Below are 15,550 nucleotides of genomic sequence, written 5' to 3' on the forward strand. Positions count from 1 at the left end.
GCTGCATTACATCGTTCATCACGTCAAGAGACTTGAGCAGGAACGTGAAAATGACTTTTCCAATTCGTGGCCACTCGTATCTTGAATTTGATCGTAACATGGCCAGTATATATATATATATAAAAAAAAAAAAAAAAAAAAAAGAAAGGGAGGTGAAATGCCCAAAGACTGGATCGAGGAAATAGAGTGCAAGAGGAAAACACTCACCTTTTCATGTTGTCGATGTAGACGGAGTTTGTAAGGGATTACTCTACACACCTCGATCAGTTATCTTTCAAGAAATGCCCATTTCCTTCTAGACCAATAAAAGAATTAGTGGCTGCAAAAGAACATCCCCGATTCTTGGAATACAGAAGTACATTCCATGGCCATTGGTATCGCTATGTTATCAACAAGCCCAAGCCACTTACGGTTACAACAGGACAACCTTAGCGTCAAGGAGAGTTCTTTCTACCTGACCACATAAAGGTGAGTGTTTCTTGTTTCTTCCTTATTTTTATCATCATTTTTATTGCATTATTTCCTTAATACAACTACACCTACATTTACTTTTTAAAAAACCTACAAGAAGATGTTTTTGTTGTAGATGCACAACCTATCATTTATGACAAGTATGTAGACCTACAACAGTTAAAGATATTTTTGCGGAGAAGAGGCTAGGCAGTTTTCTTCCCAGATGCCAAAACTGGAAGAATTACAAAAGCGTAACAAGAAATTGTGTCACCAAGATCACACTGTTTTTCTAAAACCAATAAGTGCTAGTGCTAAGAAGCAAATCCAGAGCGGAAATGAATAAACGATGAATGAACATAGTTTACAAAGAAATTGTTTGATCCTACAAATTTTTTTCTGTTCATAAAGAATTAATTCTATTCTATTCTATAATTTTCTATCTTATGATTTTTATGGTTTTTTCGTAACTAATAAATTTTTGCACATTCATTTATTACGCTTTTTAATGACAGCTTAAATAATATTGGTAGTTAGTTCTAAAGGGACCGATGACCATAGCAATCTGGTCCCTTTAACCACCACAAAACAACCAACCAGTTAGTTCTAATTGTACTAGGTTTAACAGAGTTAACGAATTAGCGAGATTTACCGCCATTCCCCCTTTTATAATGACCAACCCCGTTTTCCCTACAAAAAGGAAGTTATTCGATATAATATTTTCTTTAGGTTGTTACAGTACGTTTACACAAAAACCTTGTAGAGGTACCTAACGACTATAAGTAAGGGTACACTAAACATAAATTTCAAGGGGAATGGCTAAAAATTGCATTTGGTAAAGAATGTTTGGTGTTATAACCTTCTTTCCTGGAAAAGTAAGAAGACCTGACTTACGCCCTTTTCCCCGTGAACCCTTCATATTCAACGTATACAAAGAAGAACAGTACGAATGGTCAAGATTTGTATGATCCAAGGGACAGTGTCATGGAGATTCTGAAAGAACTGAACCACCATACTCTTGAAGATAGACATTAAGTATCCTGTAAGTAAGTTTCAGAATTAACTGTAAGTCATGAGTCTAGGAACAAACAGCTACAACGCGAAGACGGGATTACAATAATGATAGCGCGTGCAAAGGCGTTTAAGCAACCGCTCTTCCAACGCTCCATTCGTGAAAGGAATGGGAAAAGCCGCATTAACAGGTACAACAGGAAGAACCTTCTCCCATACAAATGAGTGATTTGCGAACTACTAATGCTGATGTAGACTGCTAGGACATGCGCGTTTGGGGTTGCATGCGCTACGAAATAACTCCGCCGGTACTACACTATGTGATCAAAAGTATCCGGACGCCCCAAAAAACATACGTTTTTCATATTAGGTGCATTATGCTGCCACCTAGTGCCTGGTACTCCATTTTTCAGCGACCTCAATAGTCATTAGACATCGCGAGAGAGCAGAATGGGGCGCTTCGCGTAACTCACGGACTACGAACGTGGTCAGGTGATTACGTGTCACTTGTGTCATGCGTCTGTACGCGAGATATCCACACTCCTAAATATCCCTAGGGACACGTACAGCACAAAAGTGTTCAGGCCGATCTCGTCTGTTGACTGACAGAGACCGCCGACAGTTGAAGAGGGTCGTAAGGTATAATAGGCAGACATTTATACAGACCATCACACAGGAATTCCAAACTGTATCAGGATCCACTGCAAGTACTATGACAGTTTGGCGGGAGGTGTGAAAAACTTGGATTTCATGGTCGAGCAGCTGCTCATAACCTACACATCATCCCGTTAAATGCCAAACGACATCTCACCCGGTGTAAGAAGCGTAAGCATTGGACGACTGAACAGTGGAAAAAATTGCGTGGCATGATGAATCAGGGTACACAATGTGTCGATCCGATGGCAGGGTGTGGGTATGGCGAATGCCCGGTGAACGTCATCTCCCAGTGTGTGTAGTGCCAACAGTAAAATTAGGATGTGATGGTGCTATTGTGTGGTCACGTTTTTCATGGAGGGGACTCGTACCCCTTGTTGTTTTTGCGTGGCAGTATCACAACACAGGCCTACATTGATGTTTTAAGCACCTTCTTGCTTCCCACTGTTGAAGAGCAATTCGGGGATGGCGACTGCATCTTTCAACACAATCGAGCACCTGTTCATAATGCACGGCCTGTGGCGGAGTGGTTACACTACATGACTACAATAACATCCCTGTAATGGATTGGCCTGCACAGAGTCCTGACCTGAATCCTATGGAACACCTTTGGAATGTTTTGAAACTCCGACTTCGTGCCAGGCCTCACCGACCGATATCGATACCTCTCCTCAGTGCAGCACTCAGTGAAGAATGGGCTGCCATTCCACAAGAAATCTTCCAGCACCGAACGTATGCCTGCGAGAATGGAAGTTGTCATTAAGCTTAAGGGCGGCCCAACACCATATTGAATTGCAGCATTGTCGATGGAGGGTGCCACGAACTTGTAAGGTATTTTCAGCCAGGTGTCCGGATACTTTTGATCACATAGTGTATGTCTCCCAACAGGGCACTGTACCCTCACCCTCACCATCCCCGAGCTATTGCCGTGCCTTTGACACCGCGTCCCAGTGTTCTTACATTTTCGCACTCTGTACCCTTTCCCACAGTAATTTGAACCATATTTCCATGCCACACCCATTGAACTATGTACTATACTTCTTCATTCCAAATAAAAGCTCCAACCAAATCTTTCCCCGCATACCTGCTATCCTGTCTACCTCCTATCACCTAAATCCCATCTCTTAGCCCTTGCCAATACCAGTCGAACATTAGTTTTCATTTCATTTTGCCTCCACTTCCATCTGCATAGAAGTCCCTTCCCTACTTAATGTTGTATAGAGCCCACAGCTCCATCTTTCTCACATATTCAAGACCGCAAACATCGCCCTCTCAGCAAACATATAATCCTTTTTATTTTACTTTACTGTAGGTTAGGATAGCGCCCCTTATTATGGGATTGACAGATGCTTTAAAGAGCATTCCGTGTCTTCAGTCGATCGGCTCACTTGATGATTACCAGAATATCAACAGAAGAAGTGGTATTTCCACGACTGCAGCCCAGAAATCTAATTACTCAACACGCAGAGAAAGCACGAGAATGCCAACAAACCATACAAACTTGACTTTGTAATATGAATCCCATTTAGACGTCATTTTTTTTATTGAGAATTGAGAACCTCAGCTGTAAACAGTTCACTATGGACATTGGCAACAAATTCATAAACTTCTTAGATCTCACCACTGACATCAGTACACACACACATTGTTTCAAAATTTACAGAAAAACAACAGCTACAAACACAGTAATACCTTCTTGGTCACAACACCCCATAGCTCACAAACATGCAGCTTTCCACTCAATGGTACACCGTCTCATATCTATCCCCATGTCCAGAGAGGATTTTAAAGCAGAGTTGGATACAATAAAATTTATTGCCACAGCCAATGGCTTCAATCCAGTTCTTATTGACCACGCCTTGCACAGGAAACAAAAACGAAAAATTATACCCCTCCTCTATGCCCCACCTGCTTCCCCATCCACTGTCTGTAAGAAATGGTGTACACTACAATTTCTAGGTCAGGTATCACAGATTGTAGCCAAAGCACTGAAATCCTGCAAGTATATGTTTTCCTACTATGTCAGGAACACGACAGCCCAGTGTGTTTTTAATAGCAAAGACAAGATACAGTTATTAGCCAATAGTGGGGTATATAAAATCACCTGTTCTGATTGTGACAAATTTTACATTGGCCAGTCAGGCAGAGACATGTCAACTAGGCTGGCTGAACATGAACGCAGCTGGAGGTTGCAGAATTCAGACTCTGCATTTACCGAGCATGTACTGAGTGAGGGTCACAACTACCAGCCAGTGTCCCATGTACTTCACTTAGCAAACAAAGGCCATAAACTCAACCTGCTCGAAGCCCTGGAAATTAACAAACATCTTGCTCACAGTCCAGATCTCATACTAAATGACCAGACACAGCTCAACACTTTCCCTCTCCTAAACTTCATACAACCATCTTTGTTGTTCATTACTTCCCACACTCTCTCTTCCTACATATTCCCATTTTCCTGTATTCATTAAGTTGTTTTGTTTTGTTGAAGTTGTCTTTTTATTCCACATAGACTGTAGTTTCAATAGTTAAGGCTTTCTTTTAACTGGTACTTGTATTACTGTCCATGTTTAACACCACTTGTAGTTGTCTCAAATACTGTTCATATTTTACTTGGCTCATTTATTTAATGAAAACTGTTACACAGCCACTGCTTTGATTATAATGTTAATGTTAAAATGCAGTACCACCACGCTCTCAAACTGTAGGTTCCCTCAAACACCTCCATTTTCCTGCATTTATTTATTTCTGTTTATCTTATTGATATTGCTTAATTTCCTTATGTATTCTGTATTTACATTGATAACTGTCTCTTAATTTGTTGTGTATCACTCTCCATGTTTCATACCTCCTGATGAAGCCTTGTCTAGTACTAATTTTATTTTATTTTATTAGTTTTGTTTATTAATAGAAACTGTTATGCAGGCATGCTATTCCTATTTTGTGCTAAAGGTTTTCCTGTCTACTCCATTGTTATTCATGTACAGTTCAGTTTTTACTTTTTCATTGCAAAGATGTTGCAAAATGGTGCTGTCAAAGACCAGTACCGATGCAACTGAGAGGCGACACGGGTCATAGATGACAGGAGTGAACGACGGCTGTGGAAATATGCACCGAAGAATATATTAGTAGCCGTTGAGCAACAGGCTGCCCAGAAGAAATTAGGTGCTATCAACAGTATCTCCTCTACGACTGTTAACCAAACGTTAATGCATATGAGCCTCCACAGCAAGCGCCTTGTTCATGGATCCAGGTTGACTTCTGACAGCTGTTCATTGGTAACGAAGGCTGGAATTTGCACGGCAATACTGTAACTGGACGTCCACTGGGTGGCCTTTCCAGATGAATCACTTTTTATGCTCCATCTGAGTTGGGTTGTTTTCGGGGGAAGAGACCAAACAGCGAGGTCATCGGTCTCAACAGATTAGGGAAGGACGGGGAAGGAAGTCGGCCGTGCTCTTTCAAAGGAACCATCCCGGCATTAGCCTGGAACGATTTAGGGAAATGACGGAAAACCAAAATCAGAATGGCTGGACGCGGGATTGAACCGGTCTCCTCCCGAATGTGAGTTCAGTGTGCTAGCCACTGCGCCACCTCGCTCCATCTGACGGATGGCCGTTGGCGTGTATGGCCCTGCACCAGTCGTCTGAAAAGTCCAGACCAGAGGAAGGTCTGGCATACCCTGGCTGATCTCGTCATTCTGGAAGGCACAATGGATCAACACAAGAATGCATCTATCGTTGGGGACCGTGTTCACCCCTACATGCAGTTTTTTTTTTCTCGGCACGATGGCATCTACCACCAGTACAATGAAACGTGCCACACAATTCGCAGTGTGCGTGCCTTTTTCGAAGAACATTAGGATGAGTTTGCCGTACTCCCCTAGTCACTAAACTCCCCGGATTTAAACCCAATCGAGAAGCAGTGGGACCACCTCGATAGGGTTCTTCGCGCTGTGGATCCTCAACCGAGAAACCTAGCGCAGCGTGCCATGGAACTGGAGTGGGCATGGCTCCAAATCCCTGTTGCTACCTTTCAGAACCTCATTAACTCTTCCAGCACGTCTCGCAGCGGTCAGGACTCTGATGGATGGGCACGTTAATGTGGTGGAAGCGTACTCGTATGTTCGGAAACAACGACTTATCTGAACAAAATATCACAATGCATGTACTTCAGCTACCCTTTTTTTCTTTCTTTCGGGCAATTTCTCAAAAGAAGTAGCTTGTCCCCATCCCAAGTTTGAAATTGTATGAGGTTGGTTTGAAGACAAATTTGATGCCATATGTTAAAATTGCTTCTTTCCTCTCTAGAGACCTTGCGACTGCACCCACCTTTGAACTTCGTGGATAGAAGGGCCACGCAAGACTACAGACTGCCTGGCACGGACCTCGTCCTGCCCAAGAACACAGCCGTGGTCGTTTCCCTGCTGGGGCTGCACACGGACCCACGGTACTGGAAGGAGCCTCTCCGCTTCATGCCGGAGAGGTTCAGCGACGAGAACAGCAAGAGCCGGCCACGATTCACGTATCTTCCATTCAGCGACGGACCGAGGATGTGCATTGGTAAGATCACAGTTTCAGATAACATCCATAAAATACTCGAAAGCCAAAAGTATTCGTTTCAAATGCCATGTAATCACAAAAATAATTGTCAGAGAAGGAAGCTACAAACTGAAATGTTCCTTCGACACGTCCTGCTGTCGAGTCGTTCGAGCTTTCATCCACGACTGTTACGCGTATCCTTGAGTTGTTAAGGACGTCCAGCGCTCGAGACATATTATGCGTCGTATTGCACCATCAACTGACCAAGAAAAGTTCATGGGTGGACTCATACCAATTCTCCGTAATGTTCCACTTGGAAAACAGTCTTAGTAATGGTCGCTTTGACTCAGGAGGGAGAGAACAAGGAATGGTTTGGTTCGTCGCAAAGCTGATTGCATCTTCGGACACGCTGTTAATTGCACCCGCCTCATACTTGTATTACAAGCAAACAGCTGCCACCACCTTTACCAAACGATGGGTGCTCTTGGAACTTCAGCTCATTGGGCACATAGCACTGGTGAAGAGGGTAGTCTCCACAATGAGCTTTCGCTTTTAAGGAGAGTTTTTGAAGCAAATGGATGAACTGCACAACAGATACATGCGAAGTGGTTGACTTTGGTGCGGTTGTCGGGAAAGGGGTCTGTTGTTGTATTGGAGCGGAAACTTGGGAATGGGGTTGTTTTTGGGGAGCCTGTGGAATGCTTTCCAGTGCTCTGTAGAGTTTACATGTGTTTCGTTTAGTTCAATGTGTCTCGTGTGCCAGACCCGACGTCGTCTAGCTTGTAAGTAACTGCGGACATGTAGCTAAACCTGTCGGGGTCGTGCCGGCCGGAGTGGCCGAGCGGTTCTAGGCGCTACAGTCTGGAACTGCGCGACCGCTACGGTCGCAGGTTCGAATCCTGCCTCGGGCATGATGTGTGTGATGTCCTTAAATTAGTTAGGTTTAAGTAGTTCTAAGTTGTAGGGGACTGATGACCTCAGCAGTTAAGTCCCATAGTGCTCAGAGCCATTTGAACCATTTTTGTCGGGGGCGAGAGAGCTATTTCGGTCACGAGTACGAAGGGATTCTCTGTAGAGACAAGGGGATTCTAGGAGCAGGGGAAGAACACGTGGCGGGAGGGTGTGACCGTCAGAGGAGACAGTTCGGTTGATGTACGGAACGAGATGTCACAGTGGTTAGCACACTGCACTCCTATTGGGGAGGACAGCGGTTCAAATCCCCTGTCGGCCATCCAGATTTAGGTTTTCCGTGACTTCCCTAAATCGCTTAAGACAAATTCCAGGGTGGTTCCTTCGAAATGGCGCAGCCAATTTCCTTCCCTAGTTTTCGCCATTCCGATATTGTGCTCTCTTTCTAATGAATTCATTGTCGACGGGATGTTAAATACTAAGCTTCCTTCAGACCTCATTCCTCCCTTCACGCTGGATGTCGTCAGAATTTTGAAAGACGCTTTCGATAATGGTGTGGGTCTTGGAACGAGAATAATCCTGGGGTTCCAGAATGATATTTTCACTCTGCAGCGGAGTGTGCGCTGATATGAAACTTCCTGACAGATTAAAACTGTGTGCCGGACCGAGACTTGAACTCGGCACCTTTGCTTTCGCGGACGAGTGCTCTACCATCTGAGCTACCCAAGCACGACTCAGGCCCCGTCCTCACAGCTATATTTCCGCCAGTACCTCGTCCCCTACCTTCCAATCTTTTACAGAAGCTCTCCTGCGAACCTTGCAGGACTAGCACTCCTGAAAGAAAGGATATTGTGGAGACATGGCTTAGCCACGGCCTGGGGGATGTTTCCAGAATGAGATTTTCACTCTGTAGTGGAGTGTGCGCTCATATGAAACTTCCTGGCAGATTAAAAGTGTGTGCCAGACCGAGACTCGAACGAAAGGCAAAGGTCCCGAGTTCGAGTCTCGGTCCGGCACACAGTTCTAGTCTGCCAGAAAGTTTCAACCCTGGGGTTGTCAGAGTGGATGATTAAGTGTGGGTCGTGTCGGGTTTGGGACACGGTATTGAGGTGTGGAGAAGGGAAGTTGGATATGACTGTACTGTTGTGTGATTTAAGACCTTAAGAGGAGCAATGATGGCTTCGTGGGAAGTATCTGTGCGACGTCGAATGTGGACAGGGATGTGCATTTCGTGGCCATTGAGAATGCTGATGAGCAGACGCTACCGCAGCTTTTCGGCATGTACGTTATAGAGCAGGTTAAGATCGGCTGCGATTATATACATATTAAAGGTTCATTGTACATGCTTCAGAAAATCATAAAGAATGGGATGATTAGGTCGGATGTAGACACTAGATAGGATTAATGCGACTTTTGGGAGCAAGATTGTGAAGACGAAACGCTGTGTTGGATCATTAAGGAGTAGCGATAGAATCTAAGGAAACATAGTATCGCATTGTGTTGTTTGAGGGAGGTTTCGTTGAGGAGGACAGCATAATTTCGTGTTTGAGGGCAGGAGCAAGAAGTTTATTGAAGCAGAAATAATGGACATTTTTATACATGATGTTTTATGTCTGCTGCGCCATTTACGGTCAGGCAGGAAGCTGTCCGAAGCTTCAGTCTAAATGAGTGTTTCGATGCGATCAGAAATGAAACGGGCTTGATTTTGAGAATACGTAAGAAGATGATGCTTGTAGCGAGGAGAATTTGCTGTAGAATGTGAAGTCTTTGCATAGAATGACTAGTTGCAGGACTTAGGTTACAAACACTGATGTTTTCAGTGGTGCGTGTAGGAGTTGTTTAACAACGGTGCGTATGTGCACGATTTCAAGTTTTTGGGGAGAGGCTATGATTTGCATTTGTGGGAGTAGATAGCGAAGAAGAGATTGCAGTTGTTGCAGGTGAATGGCGATTGGACTCTCAGCCATTGCTTGTGAAGGTGGTGTTGCTTGCAGTGAGGACAGATGGGTCTTGAAATTTTCGGTTAGGTGGTCGCTATTTCGGAAGAATCGCAACTTTCTGCGCTAAATCAAGGCCCAATTTTTTATAAATTTATGGCGTGGGCTAATTCTGAACGCTCTTGTTACCTAGCGGTGTCCATTATCACTTCGAATGCGTAATGAATTACGTACATTAATTCCTGGTAGCGAGTTCAGTTCACTTTCGATTTCTACTACCGTATACTCCAAGTCAAACATTTTAATGCTGCTTTGAACGGCTGTCGTTGGTCCGGTAGAGGTTCTGTGAGGGTTTTTACGGACACAGTTCCTCCAAAAGAAGCGATGATTCTACGTAGGGCTGAATGGGAATAGGGAATATTGGTTTTGATGACGATGGTATCTCTGTGGGGATGAGTTGCTGTATTGTTTGGGAATTTGGGGCCGCAACTGCTTAGTAAAAAGAAAGAGGAAAGTATTGCTTTGAGGTTCTGGAGTGATTTCTATCTGCATGATGACAGCGTCCAATAGGGTTAAGAGTCCTTTTCGTTACACACTGTCACTTACTTGTACTTAACCTTTTGTTGCCTTTTGTAATAGGTTTTGGTTGAGTGTGAAAGGGAGATTGTGTAATGACTGGAGGTAGGGAATGTTAGCCTGCAATTACCGTTATAGGCGTTGCATGCGTTGTAGCTGGTTTTGTTGCAGCGGCGTTGATGTTGCTGCTGGTGACGATGCGACTGATGCTGTTGTTGACGCTTTTGACGATACTGCGGTTGATGCCGGGATTTTCTCGCGATGATGGTGCCGTTATGTGGGCAGTTGGTAGCACCGTGGGTGTTGTTAGTTTTGCGGAGAGCTCCTGCGGACGTCCGACATATAGTCGGTACCCATGTTGTCGTCCAGGTGACGGGCGATGTCGTGCAGATTGCGGATGATGATGTAGTTGCAGTTCCGGGCGATGTCCTCATTCCCAAGGCGTGGTCGTCTCAATACGTTCCGACGGTGGACTTAGAGTCCGTCCTCGGCAGGTGAAATAAAGTTCTTGGTGTCGATGTGACGAAGACTTTTAAACTCAAGGGCCTGCAACCACAGAGCATCTGTCCACACATACGCAACGGCCAGAGATGTCATGCGGCAGCACAGAACACTTTCTGAACAGAACCTGTAGTTAGAAGCTCGATTCATGGTGGGACGCATCATTAGGAGCTGCACTGTTGCGACACCTTCGCGCGTAGGTAAAAGAAATGGTCCGATTACATGCTTTGTCCAGGTAGAAATAGCTGTCGCCATTAATTTTCAGTACTTCGACGAATGAATGTCTCCTACTTCCTTTAGGTCCTGTTTCCAGTATGACGAAGTTGATGCTAGAATTTCAACTTTTTCATACAGTACGGAATGGCAAATGTCCGTGCAGTATTCTACCACAACCGGTTTATTGGGTTCTAAGAGCCGGGTGTGTTCCGGGCATCTCTCAAGGACTACACGCGTCACCTGCCCGTTGTACGGGTCACACTCGCGTGGTTTGTTGTCAACTCCACCCTTGTGAAGCATCAAATCATCCTTGGCGGAACTCAAATACGCGGTTTGGTGGGGAGCGAAACACCGTTTAAATTTATGATTGGTGAGAATCCTACATAACTATGACAACTTCCAAAATATCGCAGGAAAGCAACGCATTGAAATCACTGTTTTATCTTCCTCATTCCTTCAGTCCACTCTAGACTTTATTGGTAGCACTGGATGACATGCACTAAACTAAACGAGACGCCTATGATATCGACAAGATGCCGGAAAGCATTCCATAGGTTCTCCGGAGACAACTACACTCCAAAATATCCTATCCCACACAACAACAGACTGCTTCATGAGAACCTCACCAAGGCCAACCACTTCGAATCCAACCCAGAAGACACTTTCATCAATCCACATGATCCACACATTCATAACTCGATGTATTCCTATGTGTACGAATGTACAGACATAGATATCCCACTTCTCTCAACAAACTTTCAATACTTACGCAGAACTCCACGAGCAGAACTAAAAACAGCAATAACAGCTAAAGAAATAACACAGACACTCGCTAAACAACGAAACAATGCACCCAGTAAAGATATATCACCCACCTGCACCTCAAGCAATGTCCCCAGAGTTTGTGACGAAATGCCTACCACTCTTCACAGTACCGCCCTCCACGCAAAAAGCTATGAAAATCACCCAAAGCCCTTTTCTTTCTGAAACCGATAAACCCCTCTCAAGTGCCAACTGTTTCATCTCGGAGTAGCAACTGCAACCCACATCCTCAATTATTTGCTGGATATATTCCAAGCTCTGTCTTTCTCTGCAGTTCTTACTGTCTACATCTCCCTCCAATACCATGGAAGTTATTCCCTGATGGCTTAACAGATGTCATACCATTCTGTCCCTTCTTATCGGTATTTTCCATACAGTCCTTTCCTCGTCGATTCTGTGGGAAACGTCCTCATTCCTTACCTTATCAGTCCACCTAATTTTCAACATTCTTCAACATTCTTCTACAGCACTACATCTTAAAGCTTCGATTCTCTTCTGTTCCGGTTTTTTCACAATCTGTGTTTTACTACCTTTTAACGCTGTACTGAGCCCAGATACCCTGCTGCTCCACTACATTCATATGCCACCTTCCATGCATCTTCGTGTCTTATTCACCTTCTCCTGACGGAACTGCATGAACTCTCAGTATTCAACGATGAAATCCTTTCTCACAAATACCCCCTTCCAACCATAATAACAGTGTTACACCTCACACCATCCTTCCATTTTCGTCCTTCCTGTTGTGTACATACAGGGTTTTTCAAAAATGACCGGTATATTTGAAACGGCAATAAAAACTAAACGAGCAGCGATAGAAATACACCGTTTGTTGCAATATGCTTGGGACAACAGTACATTTTCAGGCAGACAAACTTTCGAAATTACAGTAGTTACAATTTTCAACAACAGATGGCGCTGCGGTCTGGGAAACTCTATAGTACGATATTTTCCACATATCCACCATGCGTAGCAATAATATGGCGTAGTCTCTGAATGAAATTACCCGAAACCTTTGACAACGTGTCTGGCGGAATGGCTTCACATGCAGATGAAATGTACTGCTTCAGCTGTTCAATTGTTTCTGGATTCTGGCGGTACACCTGGTCTTTCAAGTGTCCCCACAGAAAGAAGTCACAGGGGTTCATGTCTGGCGAATAGGGAGGCCAATCCACGCCACCTCCTGTATGTTTCGGATAGCCCAAAGCAATCACACGATCATCGAAATATTCATTCAGGAAATTAAAGACGTCGGCCGTGCGATGTGGCCGGGCACCATCTTGCATAAACCACGAGGTGTTCGCAGTGTCGTCTAAGGCAGTTTGTACCGCCACAAATTCACGAAGAATGTCCAGATAGCGTGATGCAGTAATCGTTTCGGATCTGAAAAATGGGCCAATGATTCCTTTGGAAGAAATGGCGGCCCAGACCAGTACTTTTTGAGGATGCAGGGACGATGGGACTGCAACATGGGGCTTTTCGGTTCCCCATATGCGCCAGTTCTGTTTATTGACGAAGCCGTCCAGGTAAAAATAAGCTTCGTCAGTAAACCAAATGCTGCCCACATGCATATCGCCGTCATCAATCCTGTGCACTATATCGTTAGCGAATGTCTCTCGTGCAGCAATGGTAGCGGCGCTGAGGGGTTGCCGCGTTTGAATTTTGTATGGATAGAGGTGTAAACTCTGGTGCATGAGACGATACATGGACGTTGGCGTCATTTGGACCGCAGCTGCAACACGGCGAACAGAAACCCGAGGCCGTTGTTGGATCACCTGCTGCACTAGCTGCGCGTTGCCCTCTGTGGTTGCCGTGCGCGGTCGCCCTACCTTTCCAGCATGTTCATCCGTCACGTTCCCAGTCCGTTGAAATTTTTCAAACAGATCCTTTATTGTATCGCTTTTCGGTCCTTTGGTTACATTAAACCTCCGTTGAAAACTTTGTCTTGTTGCAACACCAGAAAAATCCTCTGTTCTAAGGAATAAACCATGTTGTCTACAGCACACTTGCACGTTGTGAACAGCACACGCTTACAGCAGAAAGACGACGTACAGAATGGCGCACCCGCAGACTGCGTTGTCTTCTATATCTTTCACATCACTTGCAGCGCCATCTGTTGTTGAAAATTGTAACTACTGTAATTTCGAAAGTTTGTCCGCCTGAAAATGTACTGTTGTCCCAAGCATATTGCAACAAACGGTGTATTTCTATCGCTGCTCGTTTAGTTTTTATTGCCGTTTCAAATATACCGGTCATTTTTGAAACACCCTGTAGTTCCGCGTAGTCAGCGCGTACACAACTTTCCCACTAGAGCGCGCCCCACTAAGCACAAAAGCGCAGGCGCAACGCTCGTCCGTCTCTGCACTACGAGATGGCGCTGTCTTAGAGATGGACCAAATTCTGCTTCTGCCGATCCACGTATTAATATGTAACGCAGCCAATGAGATTGCTGCTAACGTAGAACCTTTTCTCCTCGCGGATCACACTCGCGCAGAGTGATACCTGAACGCTCGAGGTATTATAACGAGTGTACAGACCTCCGATTAGTCAGTCTGCATTAGTCTGCATTTGTCTGTACCAGTCTATAGTCAAGTTTCAGTCTGCGCCTAATAAGATTATCATATTCCTGTACACAGCCATGAAGAGAAATGTATAGACACTTTGTCAAGTATCAGAGATATGTGAGAATAAGATTAACGTACCAAGACCAAAGGAACTTCAGATTGTCAGTTGTAAATAGCATCCAGAATCAAGTTATGTAATATCTACGATTTTTATTATTTTAATAAATAGATGTGAAACTTAATCAAGTTCTGTTTAAAGTTGGTAACCGTCAATCTGCTACTCTAAGCGTGCAAGTGGCATTTCTATCGTCTGACCTAACGGCAGAAGATAAACACGCCATGATAAGACCACGAGACATATTGGTGACACTCGCCTACTTCGTTAGAGCGACAAGTCAAATAATCTGATGGTGTGTGTACCGAAGGTCTTACAGTATGCACACCACACTTCCCCTTGCCTCTACCTAACTACTTACAGTCGTTGTATCCGGTTCAACAGGGCCCCATAGTCATGCTCATCATTCCATCTCCATGGTGGCCATAATCATTTTCATTCATCACTAGCATCACTGCTATACTAAATCATCATTAACATTGTCATTAGTGATTATATTTTAACTGTAATTTATAGTCTAAAATTTTTCAGCATCATAAAAATTGTGCTTCAGTGTGTTAAAACGGTCATTTATTCTCATCTGTTTATATGTATTTCAAAGACTTCTTTTAAACATGTATAACCTTTCGCTGAAAAGCAGTTTTTGTCCATTACCATCTCACCTCTTCATGGGGAGTTGTAATAACGTTGTTGTGGCATCAGTCTTTTGGATTTATACGCAAACAAACGCGGTTATTAATTTCCGTCAGATGCGACCTCCAGCTAGTTAACAGCTACACGTTCTCTTGCTAGGCCTCTCACTACCAACGACATGCGTCCCCGCAAAGCCACAACGGGAGTCTACCAAAACCAGGAAGAAACTACTTAGAATTACAGATCAGTGCAAGGAAACGCATTTGGGAAGTGTCGGACCTTCTGCATAGCAGGAATAACTGTAGATCCCCAACTTCCAAGGTTGGAACTGACGGCTTTCGATGTCTCGCGGCCAATAACGAATTAAATTCCTAGCCCCCATACTATTACGTCACAAGTCCATTTTATTGATTTCGGTGACAGTCAATGATGAATTAAGACTGGCTGCAGTCCATTCCAAGAGTTTGGTCCCAGAGATCATTTGTGCTGGAACTATGTGCCATGTATCAAGCAGTAAGTCAAACAATGTCTCCATATAAACAGATCTGTCGTGTAAACAAACCACACACACACAATATCATCAGCATGTGTTGGTCATGTTTTCTCATTCTGCCAACCTAACTT

At 44.2% G+C, this 15,550-nt stretch overlaps 1 protein-coding gene across 1 annotated transcript in view; it reads left to right on the plus strand.

Annotated features, from left to right (window-relative positions):
* Positions 1-15,550, plus strand: part of LOC124545711 (cytochrome P450 6j1-like) — a 97,471-nt gene that overhangs the window by 68,919 nt on the left and 13,002 nt on the right. The window contains exon 5 of the mRNA XM_047124655.1: positions 6,426-6,677. Within this exon, the coding sequence (XP_046980611.1) occupies positions 6,426-6,677 (252 nt within the window). The remainder of the gene's footprint in view (positions 1-6,425; positions 6,678-15,550) is intronic.

Source organism: Schistocerca americana, chromosome 8 (assembly GCF_021461395.2).
Source record: "Schistocerca americana isolate TAMUIC-IGC-003095 chromosome 8, iqSchAmer2.1, whole genome shotgun sequence".
NCBI classification, from domain to species: domain Eukaryota; kingdom Metazoa; phylum Arthropoda; class Insecta; order Orthoptera; family Acrididae; genus Schistocerca; species Schistocerca americana.